Here is a 20145-nt window from a genome sequence, read left to right on the forward strand (position 1 = left end):
ATATATGCAAATGTGTGCTGTGGAACATGACGAGTGTAAATCAGGCGAGGATGTTCTTTGAGCGCTGCCGAGATTGAGGCTGAGAGCTGACCCTGGGTTAATCATTTTTCACTTCCCTATCGCATTCAATTCTGCTGCCTCCGTGTGTGTGTGTGCACATGTGTGTGTGTGTGTGCTACAATGCAGCATGCATCTGTGCTGCTGGAGGCTCCACACATTGCATTAAAAACTTTGTACACACGATAATATTTACTTTATAATTTGAGCAAAATGAGACAGAAAAACATGAATTTCTGCAGTTTGTTGTTGTGTTTTTGTTCCTTTCCCGCGTTTTGACAGCAGGTCAGTGAAATGATCTCAGACTCACGCTGTTTGTTTAAACCTTTTTGTTCCATCCATGTGTTTTTGTCACATTGTTGAGTGCTGAAGTAAACAACACAATGCTATCAGCCATCTAAATGGAGCAGGTGTGTGATGATGGCCGCCTCACTGCTGCATAATTACTCAGCTTTTACAGTGTAAAGCTGAGAAACAAAAAAATGTCCCCAGTTTGACAACGCAGCGTCCCACGGACATGTGGGATCAATATGACACTGCTGTGTATTTTAACTGTACGTGCAGACATGCTGTGTTAGAACAGAGCCTCCAGACTCACCCACAAATCTGACCTCACGTCTTTGTGTTATGACGTCTAAAGAAGTCAGTTATTACATGTTTTATGCAGAATAACACATCTAAGCTATAGTGTAATAAATATGAGCACTCTGTGGATCAGACTCTTGAGTCATGTGACTGCTGGTCACATGTGAGTCCGTCATGGCTTCCTGTTTTTGTGTGTGTTTTTTACATTTCTGGTGAATTTTTAATCAAATTATTAAAGCTTAGATTCGTTTGTATTTTCATGATGCATTTAAGGACCACTGTAAAGTTAGAAATCTGACTATTCTTCCTGTTTTTACATGTATTGGTGGTGCCATTGGTTTTTAAAGGTGTAACGTATTCAGATTCTGTCTGCGACGTATTATTATTTTAAACTACATTTATTACAGAATATTTTATGATTCCTTTTAGTGTGGATGTTTTTATATTAAGTGAATGTGGAGCTGATCTTTGTGTATTTTGTTTCCACATAATGTCCTTCAGGTGAGGCTAGCTGTGCAGCTAACACGCCGCAGACATACTTCTACTCCTTCATCTGCTCAGTGATGTCACAGTGAGTATTAATCAATGCAACCTATCGGCTGATATTTCATGTTAAGGCATTCTGAGCACGAATGTGTCGCCATAAAACATAAAAATAGATTCAAATCATTTGGAGATATTTATATAATTCTGTTAGTGTGGATTCAAATGACCGTATTAAAACACATAACCTCCATATTTATGGTTCTTTCTGCTGAGTGCAGAGGTCAGAGCCATTATTTTTCATGTAAAGAAGGAAAACCTGCATCCAGTCCCCTCTGACTGAAAACTCCACCAGCCTGAAAACTAACATTAATAAATGCTCCTTTTCACCGTGTCTGTCTCCATTTCCTGCAAACAAAACCGCCTTTCTCAGCTCACATCAATGAGGACACGTGGAGCACCATCACACCACATTCTGCTCTCACTCTGCGGCCTGAAACTAACTCCAGTCGCTCCTTAAGGTAAACATCGCTGCTCAAAAAAAAACACTCAAGAAAAACCCTTGAGAGCGGCTTCTGTCCGTCTGTGTGCGCAGAGCATCCTCGCCGTCTTGGCGCGCGACACATTCCTCCCGTCCTTCATTGATCGGCGGCCGCGTCACCGCAGGCTTTTCTCTCTGCTCTTTTTTTTTCTTCTTCTTCTTTTTCCAAAAGATTGCACTTCTAATCAAACATAATTTACTCACTATCTCAGCCCCTCTCACCCGCCCTCACCCATCCTCACCCCTTCCTAGTAGCCCCCTCAGCCAAGGGCCTGTTGCCAAGGCAACCAGCATCTCATTTCTGAAGTGTCAGTTTGCATTATTGTCTTCACGCTTTCCAGCAATAACCTCCCTTCTCTCTCAGGTCCATCCCATCTCTCAGCAACACACACACACACACACACACACTTTCTATATATCCTTTCTTCCACTTGAAGCCGTCCTCTCTTTTTACAGCACAAACACAAACACAATGCTGTAATGTGACTGTGTGAGATGTGTCACCATACACCTGCTGAAGGAAGGCGACTCAACATCTGTATGGTGCCTTTACAATCACTTCTATGTGCTAGAATTCACATTTAACTGATGAACAGGAGCAGATTTATTTGAATAAAACATGTTTGTATCTCAGTTAAAGTCTATTTCACTAAAAAATATTACAACATTATGATAAACTAAAGGTTTCTTATTTGATATGAGTCAAATCTGCAACAGATGACTCACTACTTTAGGTTGACGTAAATATATTATATTATAAAAATCTATTTTCTCCAACATCAAATGGAATATTTATAAAAAGAAACTAAATAGAAATTGTAGTTAGCTTAATATATATATATATATATGTAATATCATCCAATGAAATTAAAACAGAACAACTTTTTATATTAATATATATATATATATATATATATATATATATTAAGCTATATTTATATTTGTAATATCATCCAATGAAATTAAAACAGAACAACTTTTTATAGTGTTTGATATTAAAACAGAAACATTATAATAAGAAGAAAATGACGGAAATAAATGCCCGAAGCTGCAGTTCCTCAAATGGCCACTTGAGGTCAAAACTATGTGCTGTATGTACGTTAGACAGGGCTCCTCTCTTATTCACACTGGCCTTCAGATGTGGACCCTTCAACCTGATTTTGTTTTATTTGTGTTTGTATTAAATTAGTGTTCAGTATATAACCGGCGGTGTGAGTCGACCCTCACAGACCTCCATGTCTGCAGAGATAGGAAACATGTTCGCACTGACCTCAGTGACGTCTGCAGCCGCCGTCACACACTCAGCTCAGGCTGATGCCGCCATCCGATCCCTAACAGGAGACCCGAGCCAAATGATCAATATTTCCAATCACAGACACAACTTTTACCGTTTCAGATGATTCAGTTTCAGGTACGCCACAAATACACTGATACTCATTCTATTAACTATTCACTTAGACTCATTTTTAACCCTTTTACTGCCGTTTGTGTAGTTTAATGCACTGAGAGGCGGATAAACGCACAAAAGTGACAATAAATAATCTATTAATCATCTACATGCTGTGACAGCAGCAGATTAAGTCTTTACGCTAGTATGACAAAGATTTAGTAAACATTCAATCATCAATATTTACCTGTGGGGGGGGGGCTGCAGTCCATCAATGGCAGACAGGGAGGGGGGGTTACTTTAAACAAGAAGAAAGAAATAGTTTATTAATAAATAACATTTAAAGATATCAAATCAAATCAAACTCAAACACAGGAGCATGTTTCCCATAATGCACCCAGTGGTGTGTGTGTGACTTAAATATGGCCCCCTGCTGTGTGACATACACTTTGAAAGTGTGATCACTCTGTGCAGATGTGTGTGTTTGTTGCTTTAACCCTCTCCAGGACTCGTACCGACACATTTCCGATGCTGCAGCTTGAAATCAGCTGATGAACACTCACTGAACAAATAATGCTGCAATTACACCGACTCTTCCTCTGTAAACATGTGACACGTCTGCCTCACGTTCTCACTTTGTGCCTGTGCAGTTCTCACATCCAGTTTCAACCCGGCGCTCCATCCTTCGTCTCCTCGCCTGCCGCGCTCTGAGAGGCGGAGGAACGACATCTCACACCTTCACACGCATCCTCAGACGGCGGGGACGGCGGCGACACTTCACAGCGTTTCTAATGAGAACGAGATCACGAGTAATGTTCACTTAAGACCTTCAAAAACACTCCAGCGCTTGCTGGAGGCGCTGCTCACTTCGTGGAGTCTCCTCCCAGCATCCAGGCACCCACCTGACGACTCCCGACTCCACGTTCGGTGATTTGTTTTTTTCCTCCCTGTTTGTTTGTGTTTCCTTCACAGCAGGAAAATAAACAGCTAGCAGCAGCTGTGGAGCTTTTTATGGGTCACTATCTAATCTATATATAGATTTAAATAAACATTTAGGTTCTGGATACCTCTGGTCCGTCAGGCTGATGTCACTCTGATGTCACTCTGAGTGTGTGCTGCTGCTGCTGCTCTGAGTGCAGGTCTGAGTCGTCTGAGGCCTCCCAGGACCTGCAAGGTTAATATTTGAGAGAAGGATGGCTCATAAATATGAGCAAAGGGACTTTTAATTAAATAAGCACTTCTTAAATATTCTCCTGGGCCCGCTGCTTTTGTTTAAAGATGATTGATTGACTACTGTCTCTCCAGGCAGGACCATTAGTTTCGCCACACTCCCGGCCCTCCCCACCTTCTCTCTCTATTTTTCCAGATCTGCCAACATCTCTCCTCCTCCTCCTCCTTTCTCTCTCAATTACCTCCCCTCTCTCGCCTCCCTCTCCTCCCTCTGCTGTCAGCTCCCCGTCCCTCCTCTCTTCCCATCAGTCCTCGTCCCTGAGTCTCTCTCTCAGGAGGCCCATATTTCTCCAAACTCATGACAAGGTAATGAGGCCATGCTAAATCCTGCCCCACCCTGCAGCTACACCGGGGCCTGTGGAGGGGCGGCCTGGTCTGGTTCATCATGGCCTATGGAAGGCCTGCATTTATTATGTATCCTGATATCAGAGGACATGCGACTAGGACTAGTTAAGACCAAACATGAGTTAACTAGTTAACATGTGCACTACAGTTTAACCCTTTGTGGCCCTGCTGACTAACTAGAAGAACAATCACAAGTAAACCAAGAGCTGGTTAGGTCATTTTTGATCTTACTAGTTAACCCTTGCATCACAAAACCAGTAAAAGTTTACTCACAAAAGGAGTAAACTAGTAGTCAAATATCTCTAGAAAAGACGACACTCTCACTAACTAGTAAACCAGTGCACAACAAAATGTCCACTAGTGAACTAGTTATGTCATTTCCTGACTGCTCAATTTGAATGTGATAGTTATAGTTAGTGAACTAGTAAGAGCCAACAGGTCAACTAGTTACAAGTTAACTAGCTGTAGGTTACTAACAAGCAATAGCCAAAAAAGTCTAGTTGTTGTCATTTGTAATATAACAAAATGAAAAAATGTCCAGTCGTTTACTAGTTAAACTGCATCGTTAACCCCTGCAGTACAGTCGGCTGTATTAGTTGATGTCTGCATGACTAGTCAACGGTGAAGTTCTGCAGCTGCTGGTCACTAGTAACACTTCATGAGTTCACTGCTCGCCACAAACTGTTGGTTTACTCACAATAAACAAGATGTTTACAAGATGCTGGTTAGTGACACGTTCTAGTCGACTAGTTAACTTGAACAAAAGACACTTCAACTAGGTTTTCACACACACACACACACACTGAGGCACCTCATCATCATTTGGTCTCTCAATACTTTCTGATCTGCGCAACTATGCAAAAATTGTGTTTGTCTTCACCTCCTCCTTCACCTCCTCCTCCTCCTCCTCCTCCTCTTCTTCCTCCTCCTCTTCTTCTTCCTCTTCCTCCTCCTCTTCCTCCAGAGCTGTGCTGCAGCAGCAGTCTGCCATGCTCTGCTGATTTCTAGCTGGAAGATGGGGATCGGCGGGGGAGCTCGGTCTGGCTGTGGGCAGCTGAGCCATGGACAAAACAGACACACACACACACACCCAGAAACACACACACAGGACGAAGCAGGTAGAAAGTGAGGCCTGGCTGTGAGAGGGACTGTGGGTGTAATGTGTTTGCACCTTGTCTTCCCTGGCATGAAAGAAGACTGTCTGCCTATAGAAGGGCAGTGTGGGCTCCTCTGTCTACTCACTACTTTCCTCTCTTTGAGGTAAAAGGAACGCAGAATTATTTATCAGATCGTTCAAAGCTGAATAAAAATCAGACACAACTCTGGTTTCACATAAAAACTTGTTTGGAGGAGAAATCTACACAAAAAAAAAAAACAACTGACTGAACACAGCGTGTGGACGGGCGATCATCACAAAGCTTTCATCAGTATTGATCATGTGACCTGAACAACATGTTTACCAAACACTTTAATGACACTCCTGAAAAACTGGAACGCAAACAGAGAGACTGACACAGATTGGCCAGCGTGTGTGTGTGTGTGTGTGTGTGTGTGTGTGTGTGGGATGGAAGTGACACTCCACAGAGAGGAGGCAGCAGAGGTGATGGCGTGATAATGGAGGCGGTGGAGAGAAAACACTCGGGGAGGATAACAGAGACGATGGTCCAAGTATCGGACAGAGGAGCAGGTAAAGTAGGTGAACAGGAGAGAGAGGGGGAGAGAGAGAGAGGGGGGGGAGGAGGGGTAGGGGAGGCATATTAAAAATGCAGCAGTGGGGAGCAGGCCGGGGATTCACAGTAATTAGATGACAAAACGGCGGCGGGCTGGAGATGAGAGAGAGGGGTCACACACAATGCCACTGCCGCCGGGTAATTTGTAAGTGTCAATCACTGGCCTGCCAGGGGAAAACGAGAGGAGAGGAGGGGGGGAGGAGGGGTTAGTGTACAGAGGGAGGAAGAGGAGGAGGAGGAGGAAGAGGAGGAGGAGGGAAGAGACACAACCTGAATATGTGGCTTTAAAAAAAAAAAAACGGGAAAGTCAGAGAAGACAGGAAGAGAACGCTTCAAGAATAATTCACAACTTAAAGGGACATTCCACCAAAAATCCAGTTTATGAAATCTTTAAAAACACAGATGCTGCCGTCTTATTTTACTTATTTTTAACTGTAACACACATTTTTATATGTGTCTTTTGATCTGACATCCCTGTCTCCTCACCTCTTTCTCATCTCTCTTTGTGTCTTTCCAACATGGACGCACGCTGAACAATGATTTATGCTGAATGATTCCTTCACAAAGCATCAGGCCCTAAAACGTTAAACATACTCTCATCATTTTATATGTTTTGTTTGTCTGGCCACACACAGTGATGCATTCTAACTGCAGGAATATACACAAACATCTCAGCATAGGAGTCAAATTCCACAACAGTGGAGCCTCCACTTCCCATCATGCACCTGGTAGCATCTGTGTGACTTAAACATGGCCCCCTCCTGTGTATCTCATATACATTGTGATTTTTTTTTCGATAAAGTTTTTCCTTCCAACTTTTCCGACAAACTCTGTTAAATTTATGCGTCACCACAAGTAGAAAATGAGGTTCAGAGCTTCAAACCATAGCAGGAAAATATGGCCGATTCTGTGTGTGCGACCATTTCACATAGACCTGGATGCTTTGCGACAATAAGGTGATTATGTCATGTAGCTCCCCATCAGAAATGCATGTATTTTGTCACATTTATAAACTCGGTTATTTTATTTTAATTTACCTGCTTAGCCTCGCTCACTTCCTGGACGCTTTGTTTGACCCCACAGACGTCCGACAACAGAGATCATGTCGATGTTCCTCGGCTGCAGGCTCGTCCTTGGATATTTATTATTATTTATTTCCGATTCTGGGAAAAAGCAGAAAAGAAAACGGTTATAACCAAATAACACACACAAATTTAACAACAACAACACGTGTATCATACTGCATCAGACAAAATGCTCATGTTTATTTAAGCTTCATTGGCTTCCTCCACACCTCATTATTAAAATATACATAAATGTATTAAACTAAACCACCCTCACAGCTCCATATCTCTTGTTTCAATCTTCTAAACCTCCAGCTGGAACTGTAAAAATTATTATTAAAAGTATTCGACAGCAAACCCTCTGAGCCCTTTCTCACATGTTAGTGGGGTTTTTGTTTAAACAAAGATAATTTGCAGATTTTTTTTGAGGCGGTGTGAAAAAAAAAAAGTAAGAGCTAAAAAAAAAAAAAAAAAAAAAGCGACAGCGACTTCAAAGACGTGACACAACCTTCATTAATAAACTGTCAGAACTCCAATAACCTGCAAACTTCTGAAATTCAGGTGTGTCTGTTTGGACACGCTCAGATCAGCGAGAAGCCGCAGGAAAATGAGATTAACCCCGACAGGACCAGCAATGTATGTAAATATTCATCATGTTATAGGCTAATTGTATGGCTTCTGATGGGTGTGTGTGTGAGTGTGTGTGTGTGTGTGTGTGAGGCCTTTCAGTCTTTTCACTGTGTGTACAATGGGGGCAGTTGTTGGCATATTTCCAGCACACCAATGTGTGTGTGTGTGTGTGTGTGTGTGTGTGTGAGGAGGTAACACAATGAGCACAGGTCTCTGTGAGGCTGCACAGCTAACACATGACACACACACACACACGTGCACAGAGTGGAAGCATGTTGCCAAAAAAAATGTACATAATCTGTCTTTGCACATGCAAAACACTCACGGTACTGTATTGTGTTAGTGAGTCGGGGCGCTGACACAACATGACACAACAGCACTGACATATAATGGATTCCTCAGGGGCACGCGGGACCTGCTTCTTTATCTGCAGCCATGCACACACCTGGAAACACACACTCACTCACACACACACACACACAGAGGAGCATTCTCCCACAGATCTAATGCATGAAAACTTTCGCTCTTAACTGTTGTTTGTTTCTGAAAAACGATTCCAACTCAACAGGTTTCAAAGTTCGTACACTGCAAACTGAAGGTGCATTAATTAAAAACTAAATAAATAAAGGCAATTAAAATCCCCACAGTTAAACTACACAGAACAGGAAATTCATTAAAATCTCACTGAGATAAAGATAGACCAGTAACCTCTGCCTCTGCCTTAATTAAAAGGAATTTGGAGCCCTGCAACACACACATGCACACAGCACACCTTTGGAAGCGTCTTAATTGGGAAATGATTAAACTCCTCTTTTCTCCTGTTTATTCTTTAGTCGACAATTAGCGGCTCATAATCAGCAGCGCAGTGATTGTTAGCTCTCACTCTAAAAGCAGCGCTCAACACTTTGCAGGTAGGTTTGAAACAGCGCAGCAGGCCGAGGCCGGGAGTCCAGGAGGACCGAGGACAGCTGCCAGAAGACACATGCACGTCGGCACATCTGTGCATCAAAGCAAACCCCAGAGTCAGAGAGGTGGAGGTGTGTGTGTGTGTGTGTGTGTGTGACTGGCTTCACCTCTCCATCTCTACTGCACAGGCTCAGTTCCAAGATGGCGGCAGAACCGCCTCGTCCAACTTTGTACACAATCTATGATCCCGCTTCAACCAGAAGAGTCTAAACATGCATTAATTGATACGACCACAAGGGGGCGCCCAGCTACATAAACTGGAGCTGTTGTCTTCATTTCTGAACCTAAATAACATTTTTCTGGTGAATTTAAAACAAAAATCTGCAGTTCCACAAGTGGCCACTAGAGCCTCCACAAAAGTGACTCAATCCTCATAGTCCTCCATGTTTACATGTCCAACTTTATAGCTGAGATAATCATCTTTACAGACGATAAGCATGAAAACTGCACCAGTTTTAAATCAACGTTGATGTAACCGGGGTGACAGGCGGGCGCTGTCAGCTTCCTGCTGCTCCACCTCTTTGCCCATATTTGGATTAATTTACAATAATTCCCCCCTGCTTAGAGCCTTGCATATTTGAACAGGTCCCACTGTCTGAACTGCCTCGTCTCTATAGGGGGCGCTCTTAATAAAGGAAGGCAATTAAAACAAAAACAACAAATATAGTTAAAGTTACAGATTCTTTTTGGCTAATTATTGGTGACATCACACTTCACAGCATCCACCATTTTTTATCTTTAAAGCCTCTGTGGACTCAGTGCTACTCTGAACGACCAATTAGCATCCATTAGCACAATGCTAGCATGTTTTAGGTCATTTTCTTAATTTAGTTCTAACATGATGTGATACATGCCTCACCAGGAGGGGGCAGTATGTCACACAAAGGCACCAGAAGTTGCGGCCCGGTTTTAAGCAAACACCTGACAGCTTTTTTTTTTTTTACAGTAACACTGAACTACAGTGAAGGCAGCCATTCCTGAAAACAATTAATCCAAGACACAACAGCTGTGCAGTGTGTGTGTGTGTGTGTGTGTGTGTGTGTGTAACCTGACAGCCTGCCACACAATAGGGGTCCAAGTGAGTGTGAACTCTATTCGTTTCCACAGCTGCCATTAACAGACGGAATGAACAGCCTCCTGCTAATAAAGTGAATAAATAAATAAAGCTTAAGAGGCCTTGTTTACCTCCTCGGTCTCTGTCGACTAATGCTGCACTAAAAAAAAAACAAAAGTGTGTGTGTGCATCGTTACAGTCGGAGTTTATACACACGGACATTGATGATGATAGATTATTCATCAGATTATGGCTGATGTAAAAAGACGTTATAGCACCTTAATACATAGATTCATGTGGCGATGTATAATTGAAGAATGTATTGATTAGTCAGGTGTTCATGATAATAACAAATATTCAGTGTATTTTATTTGTTTGATCGATTGATTGTGAAGTTTTAGGAACAAATCGGTTAATTTATTGTCATTATTCAATTTTTTTTATAAAGAAAATGAGACTGAAAGAACGCCGCAGGCCACAGGGGGAATACAGCGAACTTCATTTCTACTGTAATTACATGTAAAATGAATTGAAATGAAGAGCAGCTTGTCTTTGAGGACAAATATTAGTCTGCATCATTCTTCCCTGGGATAATAAAGAGGCTGAGATGCTGTTTCTGGGTTGTTGGCGAGTTGTTCAAGGCTTCTGTCAATACTTTAACGAACAAAAAATGAAATTCAATCTGCCTCCATTTGCTCCGAGGATTCAAAACATCAGAACAGTCGTTAAAAAAAAAAAAAAAAACACGTTGGGTGACATTTGATGGTCTTTAAGTGCTGATGCAGGAAAAACAAATGATGGAAGAGGAGCAGCAGCGGGGAAATGTTCAGCTGGTGGTTGAATGGTGTGAGAGTGAATGGAGATAGAGACAGAGGATGGAGGGGAGGTGGAGGTGGGAGGGTGCAACAAGATGGAGAGAGACTGCCTGCACATACTGTCAAGGCAGTTAATATAAGGTGTGGAGATAAGGCCTCACAGACAAACATTGACCAAATCAGGCATTTCAGCAGCGCAGCCCCAACTGTCAGTCAGCCTGAGAGACAGACCAACAATCAGCACTCTACCTCTGATAAGGGCTCTACTGGGCGCGTGCAGGAAATAGCCAATCTGCAGCCAGGCTGCCGAGGAGGAGGAGGAGGAGGATGATGGAGAGTGAAGGGGTTATGGAGGTGGGAGTGAATGTAGAGAGACAACAAGTGAGGGGAAAGTGGCCTATAAATTTAGAGAGAAATGTGGTTCACACAGGAGAAGGAAAGCAGGATGATGTTGCTCCACACCCACCCAGATGCTCTCAGAGAGGAGGAGAATCAGGAGGGAATAGAAGTGACAGGGGGAAGAAGGAAGAAAGGAGAGCGGGAGGTGTGATACCGGCTCTTAAAATAGTGTCTCTCCCCAGTTTTTTGTCACCTGGGAACAGCTTGCACGGTGAGAGTGTGAGAACTTGGTTTAGTCCAACACCTTCCATTAATGATTTGCCAACAGCTTTGACTGGCTCATTCTTCAACGTGCCGTTCGCCCTGCCTGGTGCACAATGGCATCATTTCATCCTCTCTATTGATTAATGGTGCATATAGTGTGTACATGCGCGTGCACAAATTGTGAAGGATAACACTCCTCGTTTAATGGAAGACTCTGAAATTCCCTCATAACAAAATAAACACATCCAAAAAAGCTGCTGCTGCTGCTGCTGGAGTGGATGCCTATGGAAAAAACAAATAATAAAAAAAAAAGAGGCCAGAAGGAAGGATCCACACTGACCCCTGTAGGTCACAGCGGGGACTGCAGCCGGGCAGGAAGTTAGAGGAAATAAATTCCTGGCCGTTTACCTTTGTCAAACACATTCAGGTTCCTCCGAGCAAAACAGCAGCGAGCACCAACAGCTGGCCAGTGTTTATTCTCCAAAGTGGAGTCAGAGGGGCGTCTGAGCTTCCTTGATCATGAACCAAGCCGCCATTACCATGACCACTGATAACAGTAGGAATCGTAAACAAGCTAATCACCAAGGGCCTATTTGTATTCTCATTTGTGTGTGCAGTGCAGAGGAGAGGTGTGTGTGTGTGTGTGTGTGAAAGGGTTAAGTTCCCTCCCATGGTTGCATGCTGCTTTCCCTTGCTCTGTCAAGCCCCATTAAACCTGCTACACCACAGCAATATGGTGCCATCAATTACAGGCACGCCGCCATCAATGCAGAGCGCAGAGGAGAGGCGAGGAGAGGCAGGAGCACATAAACAGGACAAACGGCCACATAAAAGACCCGCAGCCACATAAAGCCCTGCAGCCTCACACACACACACACACACACACACACACACACAGGACGACCCCGCCCCTCCCTGTGTGCACCTTTCACCTCAGAGGTATCATTCCGTTTCTGTTGTTTCAAACTGTAAAAAGATTCATTCATGACATCAAGACCATTTATGGAAATGCAAAGGATCATTTGAACAGGCTGGAAGAGAACATAATAACTGCTGTGTCTCTACTGCCCCCTTGTGATGGGAGTGAAACACATTAGTCTGTTCCTGGAATCATGATTGTGTGATTTAAGGCCGACGAGCGCTGCATATGTGAGCAGAGATGAGATCATTCTGATGTTCGACTTGACTTCAGATCACTGAATTCATGGAAACACTTTCTGACTGAGAAATCACTGACTTCCTGTCGTAACTAATATTTTTATCCACTTCTATTCACTGAGCCTTACCTGAAAAGTCTTCACACTAAACTTCCTGTCCGGCAGGGGGCGCTCAAGAGAGTCTAGAATGAAATGCATGGGGTTAAAACAACAGGTGTAGTTCCTTCTTTACACCTTTTAAGATCTACAAAAGTCCTTTTTTTATAGTTATCAGTGATGTCACATAAAGCACTTTACAGCAGATTTAAGCCATCCAACAAACAGGGAGGAAGGAGCTCCAGTCAGTCCTAATCTAAACTGACCAAACGACGTTCATTAGCAGGATGCTAGCATGTCACAGGCTACATCACCTTAGCTGTCAGAATAAATAAACAGTATTATTTTTAATTGGGGTCTGAGCTGTTTTAGTACCCTGCTAGTAATACAAAGTGGCTAAAATAACTGAGATAATGTCTCATTAGAAAGTTACTGCATCTTTTTCTGCTTCATAGGAACCATTGTCATGGTGCAATACTGCCACCTACAGGGGAAGAAACGGAATTGATTATAGATGTGATGGAATTTTACACAGTATCATCAAGTGTATATTATTAATGTAGTTATCAGCAATACCAGGGACTAGATTGAATCTGGATTTATTAGAGATGAACCGAGATTGCACATTAAATACAGACATTTTTCAGAAAATATTGAAATGTAAATATTTCTCTTGTTTTTTTGTGAGCTGCCTCTTTTGTTCATTTGGTTGTTTGAAAGAAAGAGGCCACATGTGAGCTTTAAACAGTTTCACATACAGTTAGATTTAACACATATTTACAAAGGGGATCTTTTAATGGACCTGAGCCTCACGTGGAGTTTATCTGCGAGGAGGAGCTGCTGCTGCCGGAGCTCTTGGCCTTCTGCCCTCTGCTGGCGCTGGGCTGCCGCTGCACCCGCTGGGTGGAGGCCTCCCGGCTCTTCTCACTGTGGCTCGCTCCGGCTTTGCTGCGCACTGATGGAACCAAAAGGAAAACACACAGCGAGTGAGAGGAGGAGGTGGACGCTGTACCATTCAAACATGGTGGTCTGAAACGAGGACGTGACAAATGATGAAGTGAGGATGCACCCACAGGCAAATTCTACCTTTCTAGTCCCCACACACATGCAAGTACACACAGTTTCCTCAGCGAGTGACATGAGTAAAGCACAGCATGATCTCAGTCTGGATTATAAACATACACAACAGTTATATTTATCAGAAAACAGCAAGCAAGTGGACAGATGGAGGTGTAGGACACAGTGCAGAAGATGGGGGGACCTTGAGAGTGAGAGGAGCTAGTGTCTTGGGGGCCGTAGACCACAATCTTAGTGTTGACCCTTGTGGCTCTGGGGCCAGACGCTGAGGGGGCAGCAGTGGGAGGCTTAGGGCCCTTTCCAGAGACCAAAGAGTCCTCTTCTTCAGGCAGAAAGAAAAAGAAAAAAAAGAATTCATGGAGGGACGGAAAAGAAATAAGAAGGCACCGTGACGTGTGCACAGCCTTCAGTCCACCTCCGTCTGAGCGGAAAAGCTCATGAAGAGGTGGAGAGAAGGAGCTGATAGTGAGGGGGGGGGGCAGCAAGAAGTTCTATTACACAGTGTAAAGAGGAGTGTGGGTATTTCACATGCTTTAAAAAGAGCGTCTCTTCAGTATGAACCTGTCAATGTAGCAGAGAACAGTGTTCTCCAACAGCATCCTACATACGAACTGTACAGAACATGTGATCATCTTCTTTACAGTGCACTTTTTGGGCAGTTAAACACAGAAACAGATGAGTAACAGTCTTACAGTTTGCCTGATAAACAAATGAAAATACATATAAAGCAACCTCGGTGTCATTTTACATATATTAATCAGCCAAAAATACTTCTAGGGACTCTCATCGTATCCATTTTTATTATTATTCTGGTGGAAAACCACCACATCACCACTTTTTTTAAAAGTGAAAAAGGCAACACAACCAAAAAACACAATGGTCCTTCACATCAGTGGTTTATTATTTGTTGCTCATGCTTCCCCCTCAGTCCTGAGAAACACTCACCTCTGGCCTCTACGGGTGCTGCGGTCGTGTGTGAGGCTGCTGATGAATCCCCGTTGTTGCCTTCAGCAACTCTCTGCCCTGCACACATCGCCTTCAGAGTCTGGAAGACCGCCTGAGGAGCCACGTTCATCTTCAGCAGGTCCACGATGATCCTGGAAGCACAGGAGGAATGAGGGAGACTGTAAGAAACACAGACACGGCGGCCATGTTTCTTCCCACCATCATCATCATCACCGCACTTACTTGAAGACCTCCTGGTCCACAGTGATGCCCGCAGCCTGCGTCAGTTCAAACAGCTCCAGTTCCTCCGCGCTGAGGACTTTCTTCTTCTTTATCGCATATTTCTGTACGTTGCTTGTGACCACCAGCGCAGGAGAGTCCGGGGCTGAAGGTGCTGTTTGCTGCGGTGGTTGAGACATCACCAATCTGTGTGGTTATATCAGTGAAAATAAACAAGTTTTATAAAACATTAGCTCGACCGATCAATCTGGATGAACAGCAGCGTTAGCTAGCATGAATGAAAACATGGTGTAATTCGACTTCCTCTTCAAATATTAACAAACATGTCACCACCAAACATTAAACTGACAATTATACCAAGCGACTGCTTTATTAAATTAAAAAATACATACCTATAAAAGAGCAGAGAGGAGCGTTTGGAGGAGCGTCAACGACAACTAGCGCTCCTGTTTCAATCAGGCGGGGCGCGCCGAAATTACGTCATCACCACACGACGGTCCCTGTTGAATTATGGGATTGGTAGTCATGGAAGAAACTTTACACACAACCGTTCTCTTAACGTGTAATGCTAAATATATGTAGCGCCCATTTAAAGACGTATTATTAAAAAGTTCATATTTTTGTATTATGTTTTTCTTGTACTTTTTATATACACGCAGTGTAGAACTGCGCATGCGCTTTAACCGAGTGACTGGATTAAATAGTGCAATTTATCTGTTTAGGGACAAAAATTACAATTATATCGGTGTTTTAAGTACACGGTGGACTGGTGTTTCATATTTATCATGTATGTAACAACCTGTGACACAAACAAGGCAAAATAGCTTAGAAAACGCTAAAAGAGCGAACCCGGAAGTAGCGGAGGGATTCTCCTCTTGCGCCTGCTCAGTCTCCTCTGCGCTGTCGTCAAAGAATGGCCGCTGCTGCAGCAGGAATAAACAAGCAGGGCGCTGTAGCGACGATGGAGCCCTGCATCCGACACGGGAGAGGAGCCCACGGAAACACGGTCAAGGTTGTGATACTTTCACTAATATCCACAGCTTTGTTGTGTCCGGGTTTGTCGTGGGGTCAGTGTGCACGCAGCATCGATAGCAGGCTTGTCTTCGTGGCTTCTGATTTTTTTGGGGGGCGAATTGCTGCTGCGTTGGCGTTGGTGCCTCTGGATGGTAAATATGATTACAGTAAGAGGAAGATGTGAAGGTGTTATCACGAGGACACGTTTCTTTACGGGTTTTATGATGATCACTCGTAGATTTCTGTGAATGTTTATGGCTGGTGCTTGTAGCTGCAGCATGCTAACAGAGCTGCCATCGCTAGCTGACGTCGCCCCGCTCTGCTGTTAAAGTGGACGTTTGAAGCTGCTACACAGAACTGAGGAGGGTGCAGTAATGTAATAGTAAAACAAAACAATAACAAAGATGGCTGCACCTCAGCCTGAGATGAGCATCCCCACTGCACACACACACACACACACACGCTGATCTGACAGCCTGTCCTCTCTCTCTCTCTCTCTCTCTCCCACAGGTGCTGGAGTGTGGTGTGTGTGAGGACGTCTTCTCCCTCCAAGGGGACAAAGTCCCCCGTCTTCTGCTCTGCGGTCACACGGTATGCCATGACTGCCTGACCCGGCTGCCCCTCCACGGCAGAGCGGTCCGCTGTCCCTTCGACAGACAGGTCACCGAGCTGGGTGAGTGACTGAGGGCTGATGGACGCATTTGTGACCACTCAGCACTCCATGACAGCCATGATGATGATCAAACTCTTCATCGCGGTGGTTGCTAGGCGACCTCTTTACTTGTTTCCTGTGTTGTGATGATGTTTTTTGTTGTCTCTTCTGTGTAGGAGATTCCGGAGTTTGGGGTCTAAAGAAGAACTTTGCTCTGCTTGAGCTCCTGGAGCGACTCCAGAATGGAGCCTCCAACCAGTCGGGGATGGCGGAGGACGCCCTGAAAGGCATGGGTGAAGTAAGTCAGCTGTTATTTAGCAAAGACAGTGTGTCAGCTTCTCGCTCCACGTGTTCACCGTTCTTCTTCTTACATCAGTGTATAATTCGCTGTGACGAAGACGAGAGCCACACGGCCTCCATGTACTGCACCGTGTGCGCCACCCACCTGTGCGCTGAGTGCTCACAGCTCACCCACTCCACCCGCACGCTGGCTAAACACCGCCGGGTGCCGCTGGCCGACAAGCCTCACGAGAAGACGCTTTGCCCGCAGCATCAGGTCCACGCCATCGAGTTCGTCTGTCTGGAGGAGGTGTGTCAGTCCGGGCCGCTCATGTGCTGCGTGTGCAAGGAGTACGGCAAGCACCAGGGTCATAAGGTGGGAGGAGAAACACACGCTCGATATCACCCCCCGTGGAGATCCTGATGTCTTCTTCTTCTTCTTCTTATCCTTCCAGCATGCTGTCCTGGAGACTGAAGCGAATCAGATCCGCGCCTCCATCCTGGACATGGCGCACTGCATCCGCACCTTCACAGACGAGGTGTCGGAGTACTCCAGGAAGCTGGTGGGCATCGTGCAGCAGATAGAAGGCGGCGAGCAGATCGTGGAGGACGGCGTGGGCATGGCACACACCGAGCATGTGAGATACCGCGACAAAGAAGAAGCGATTTCATTTTCTGCAGCCGTTTTAACTTCCCCTTTCCCTCCAGGTCCCCGGCACGGCAGAGAGCGCCCGGTCCTGCGTGCGAGCTTACTTCGCAGACCTCCACGAGACTCTGTGTCGGCAGGAGGAGATGGCGCTGAGCGTGGTGGACGCTCACGTCCGTGAGAGGCTCATCTGGCTGAGGCAGCAGCAGGAGGACATGACCATCCTGCTGTCCCAGGTGTCCACCGCCTGCCTGCACTGCGAGAAAACACTACAGCAGGTGAGAGATGCAGAATGTTTTTAAATGCTGATTTGAAAGAAAAGAAGAAGAAACAAAGAGATAAATCAATTTGACCAAATCCACACGGACAGACGTGGATGTGCGCTGAAACTCTGAGGGTCATGATGCATATTTAAGCTGCAGTTCTCCACGTGTTGCCTCTTTCGTCCTGTAGGACGACTGCAGAGTTGTTCTGGCCAAGCAGGAGATCAACTGTTTGCTGGAGACGCTTCAGAAGCAGCAGCACCAGTTCACCGAGCTGGCGGATCACATTCAGCTGGATGCCGGCATCCCCGTTACCTTCACTAAGGTACGCACTGCTGTGTGTGTGTGTGTGTCCGTCACAGGGACAGACAGCGGCGCCGTTTGCTTCAATGTGTTTAAAAATGTCTTTTCAGGACAACCGAGTCCACATCGGTCCAAAGATGGAGATCCGGGTTGTGACTCTGGGGCTGGACGGAGCGGGAAAAACCACCATCCTCTTTAAGTTGAAGCAGGATGAGTTCATGCAGCCCATCCCGACCATCGGTCAGTTTACATCACTGACATCCTCAGAGACGTGGCCTGAACTGAACTGATCTCATTTCTCATCTGTTTTTCTAAGGTTTCAACGTGGAGACGGTGGAATATAAGAATCTGAAATTCACCATCTGGGATGTGGGTGGAAAGCATAAGCTCCGCCCCCTCTGGAAGCACTACTATCTCAACACTCAAGGTTTGATAGATAATTTATGTATAGTTCTAACAATGAGCTGCACTTGGTTCCTGTGAGCCATGACGTCTCCTCCGTCCGTGCAGCGGTGGTGTTTGTGATCGACAGCTGCCACAGGGACCGACTGATGGAGGCCCACAGTGAGCTCGCCAAACTACTGACGGAGAAAGAGCTGCGAGACGCCCTGCTGCTCATCTTTGCCAACAAACAGGTAGGTGAAAAGCAGTCTTGACAGTGACGCTCTGTAAAGACGGCGTGGTGGTGACTGCTGTCTGCTCTGCAGGACGTCCCCGGCGCCGTGTCTGTGGAGGAGATGACGGAGCTGCTGAGCCTACACAAGCTGTGCTGCGGGCGGAGCTGGCACATTCAGGGCTGTGACGCCCGCAGCGGGATGGGCCTCCACGAGGGCCTGGACTGGCTCTCCAGGCAGCTGGTGGCCGCCGGCGTCCTGGACGTGGCCTAAACGGCCCCGACCGCCGAGCCTCTGAGCTCAAACACTTCACGGCGAGGCTCCCCATCTTTCCTTCTTTGTGCAGCACAGTGTGCAAAGAAAACAAAGATGTAAATACTCTCTGGTTACACACTGAATCCAAACACCCACCCTGCTTTATTTCCAAAGCAGCTGTTTGTTCGTTGGTCTTCACTCTAACCTCTTCAGGCTGCTGCGCCGCCATCTTTAACTCGTTAATGTTAGAAAAGCTTCCGACACAGCGGACTTCTCCGCGTTACTCATTATAACCACATGTGTGATCATTTCTGCACCTTCTGTTAAGCTTCATCTGAATCCAGCACATTCTGCAGGTGGATAAAAAAAATCTTGATTGAGAATCAAGTCAGAATTTTGAAGAAAAAAACCAGGAACACTGAGCCTTTGCTCGGCGGCTGTGATCCTCTTGCGCGTGTGACGCTAACTGATGGCCAAACGTTCAGACTTTGCCTTGTCATCTGATGTAAGCAATAGCAGCTGATGTTTATTTGGGTTTAAATTATGTGTGTGTTTTTTTTAAGTGTGTGTGAACCTATTTAAAGTTGCGGCTGGTCTCTGAGACGGTGGAGAGGTGGGGGTTTGAATGTTTTCTGTTACAGAACAAAGTGTTTACTGAACTTTATTTATGAGCGTGGAGTTTTTTTTTTTTGTTTGTTTTATGCATCGACCGTGCACGTCCAACGCGCTCGTCTGCCGCCTCACTACCAGAAATCTGCTGTTTCCACGTAGAATATTAACCTCACTGCAAAATAAAACGCTGTCTTGTGAACAAATTCCTATAGAAACATCTCACACACAGACGGGATGGTAACACCTTTAACCTTCAGTAATGTGAATCCTAACGATGACACTGAGGAACCATCATTTGATTTGGTCTTTATTCATTGCTATGTAATGTTTACTATTTGTATCTATGTATAAAAGACAAATAAAAACTGTACGTGTGAAAACCTTCACTTAGTTTGTGAAAACATTAGTTTTGTTTTTTTGAGACATGGAAGCACAACGCGCCTGGAGACCTTTGTTACCAGTGGACTTGATAATGGCTTTTGTACATTGAACATAATGTGAC

The 20145-nt window shown here is 44.9% G+C and overlaps 2 protein-coding genes across 3 annotated transcripts; one reads left to right on the forward strand and one right to left on the reverse strand.

Moving 5' to 3' along the window:
- Positions 1-13326: 13326 nt before the first annotated feature.
- Positions 13327-15534, reverse strand: mzt2b (mitotic spindle organizing protein 2B). 2 transcript variants are annotated; one of them, XM_028418247.1, is made up of 5 exons: positions 15398-15534; positions 15009-15191; positions 14766-14917; positions 14005-14142; positions 13327-13698 (listed from the first exon to the last, which is right to left on the reverse strand). In XM_028418247.1, exons 2-5 carry the CDS (start codon positions 15182-15184, stop codon positions 13553-13555), a joined length of 612 nt encoding a protein of 203 aa, XP_028274048.1. In that variant the 5' UTR covers positions 15185-15191; positions 15398-15534; the 3' UTR covers positions 13327-13552. The 2 variants fall into 2 exon arrangements, with proteins under 2 accessions (XP_028274048.1, XP_028274050.1); XM_028418249.1 differs by lacking the exon at positions 14005-14142.
- A 377-nt stretch (positions 15535-15911) lies between these two features.
- On the forward strand, positions 15912-20145 carry trim23 (tripartite motif containing 23). The gene is made up of 11 exons (XM_028417740.1): positions 15912-16017; positions 16530-16692; positions 16848-16969; positions 17048-17326; positions 17406-17588; positions 17659-17874; positions 18050-18184; positions 18273-18402; positions 18479-18589; positions 18673-18797; positions 18870-20145. Exons 1-11 carry the CDS (start codon positions 15919-15921, stop codon positions 19047-19049), a joined length of 1743 nt encoding a protein of 580 aa, XP_028273541.1. The 5' UTR covers positions 15912-15918; the 3' UTR covers positions 19050-20145.

The sequence above is a fragment of the Parambassis ranga genome, chromosome 12, assembly GCF_900634625.1.
Source record: "Parambassis ranga chromosome 12, fParRan2.1, whole genome shotgun sequence".
NCBI classification, from domain to species: domain Eukaryota; kingdom Metazoa; phylum Chordata; class Actinopteri; family Ambassidae; genus Parambassis; species Parambassis ranga.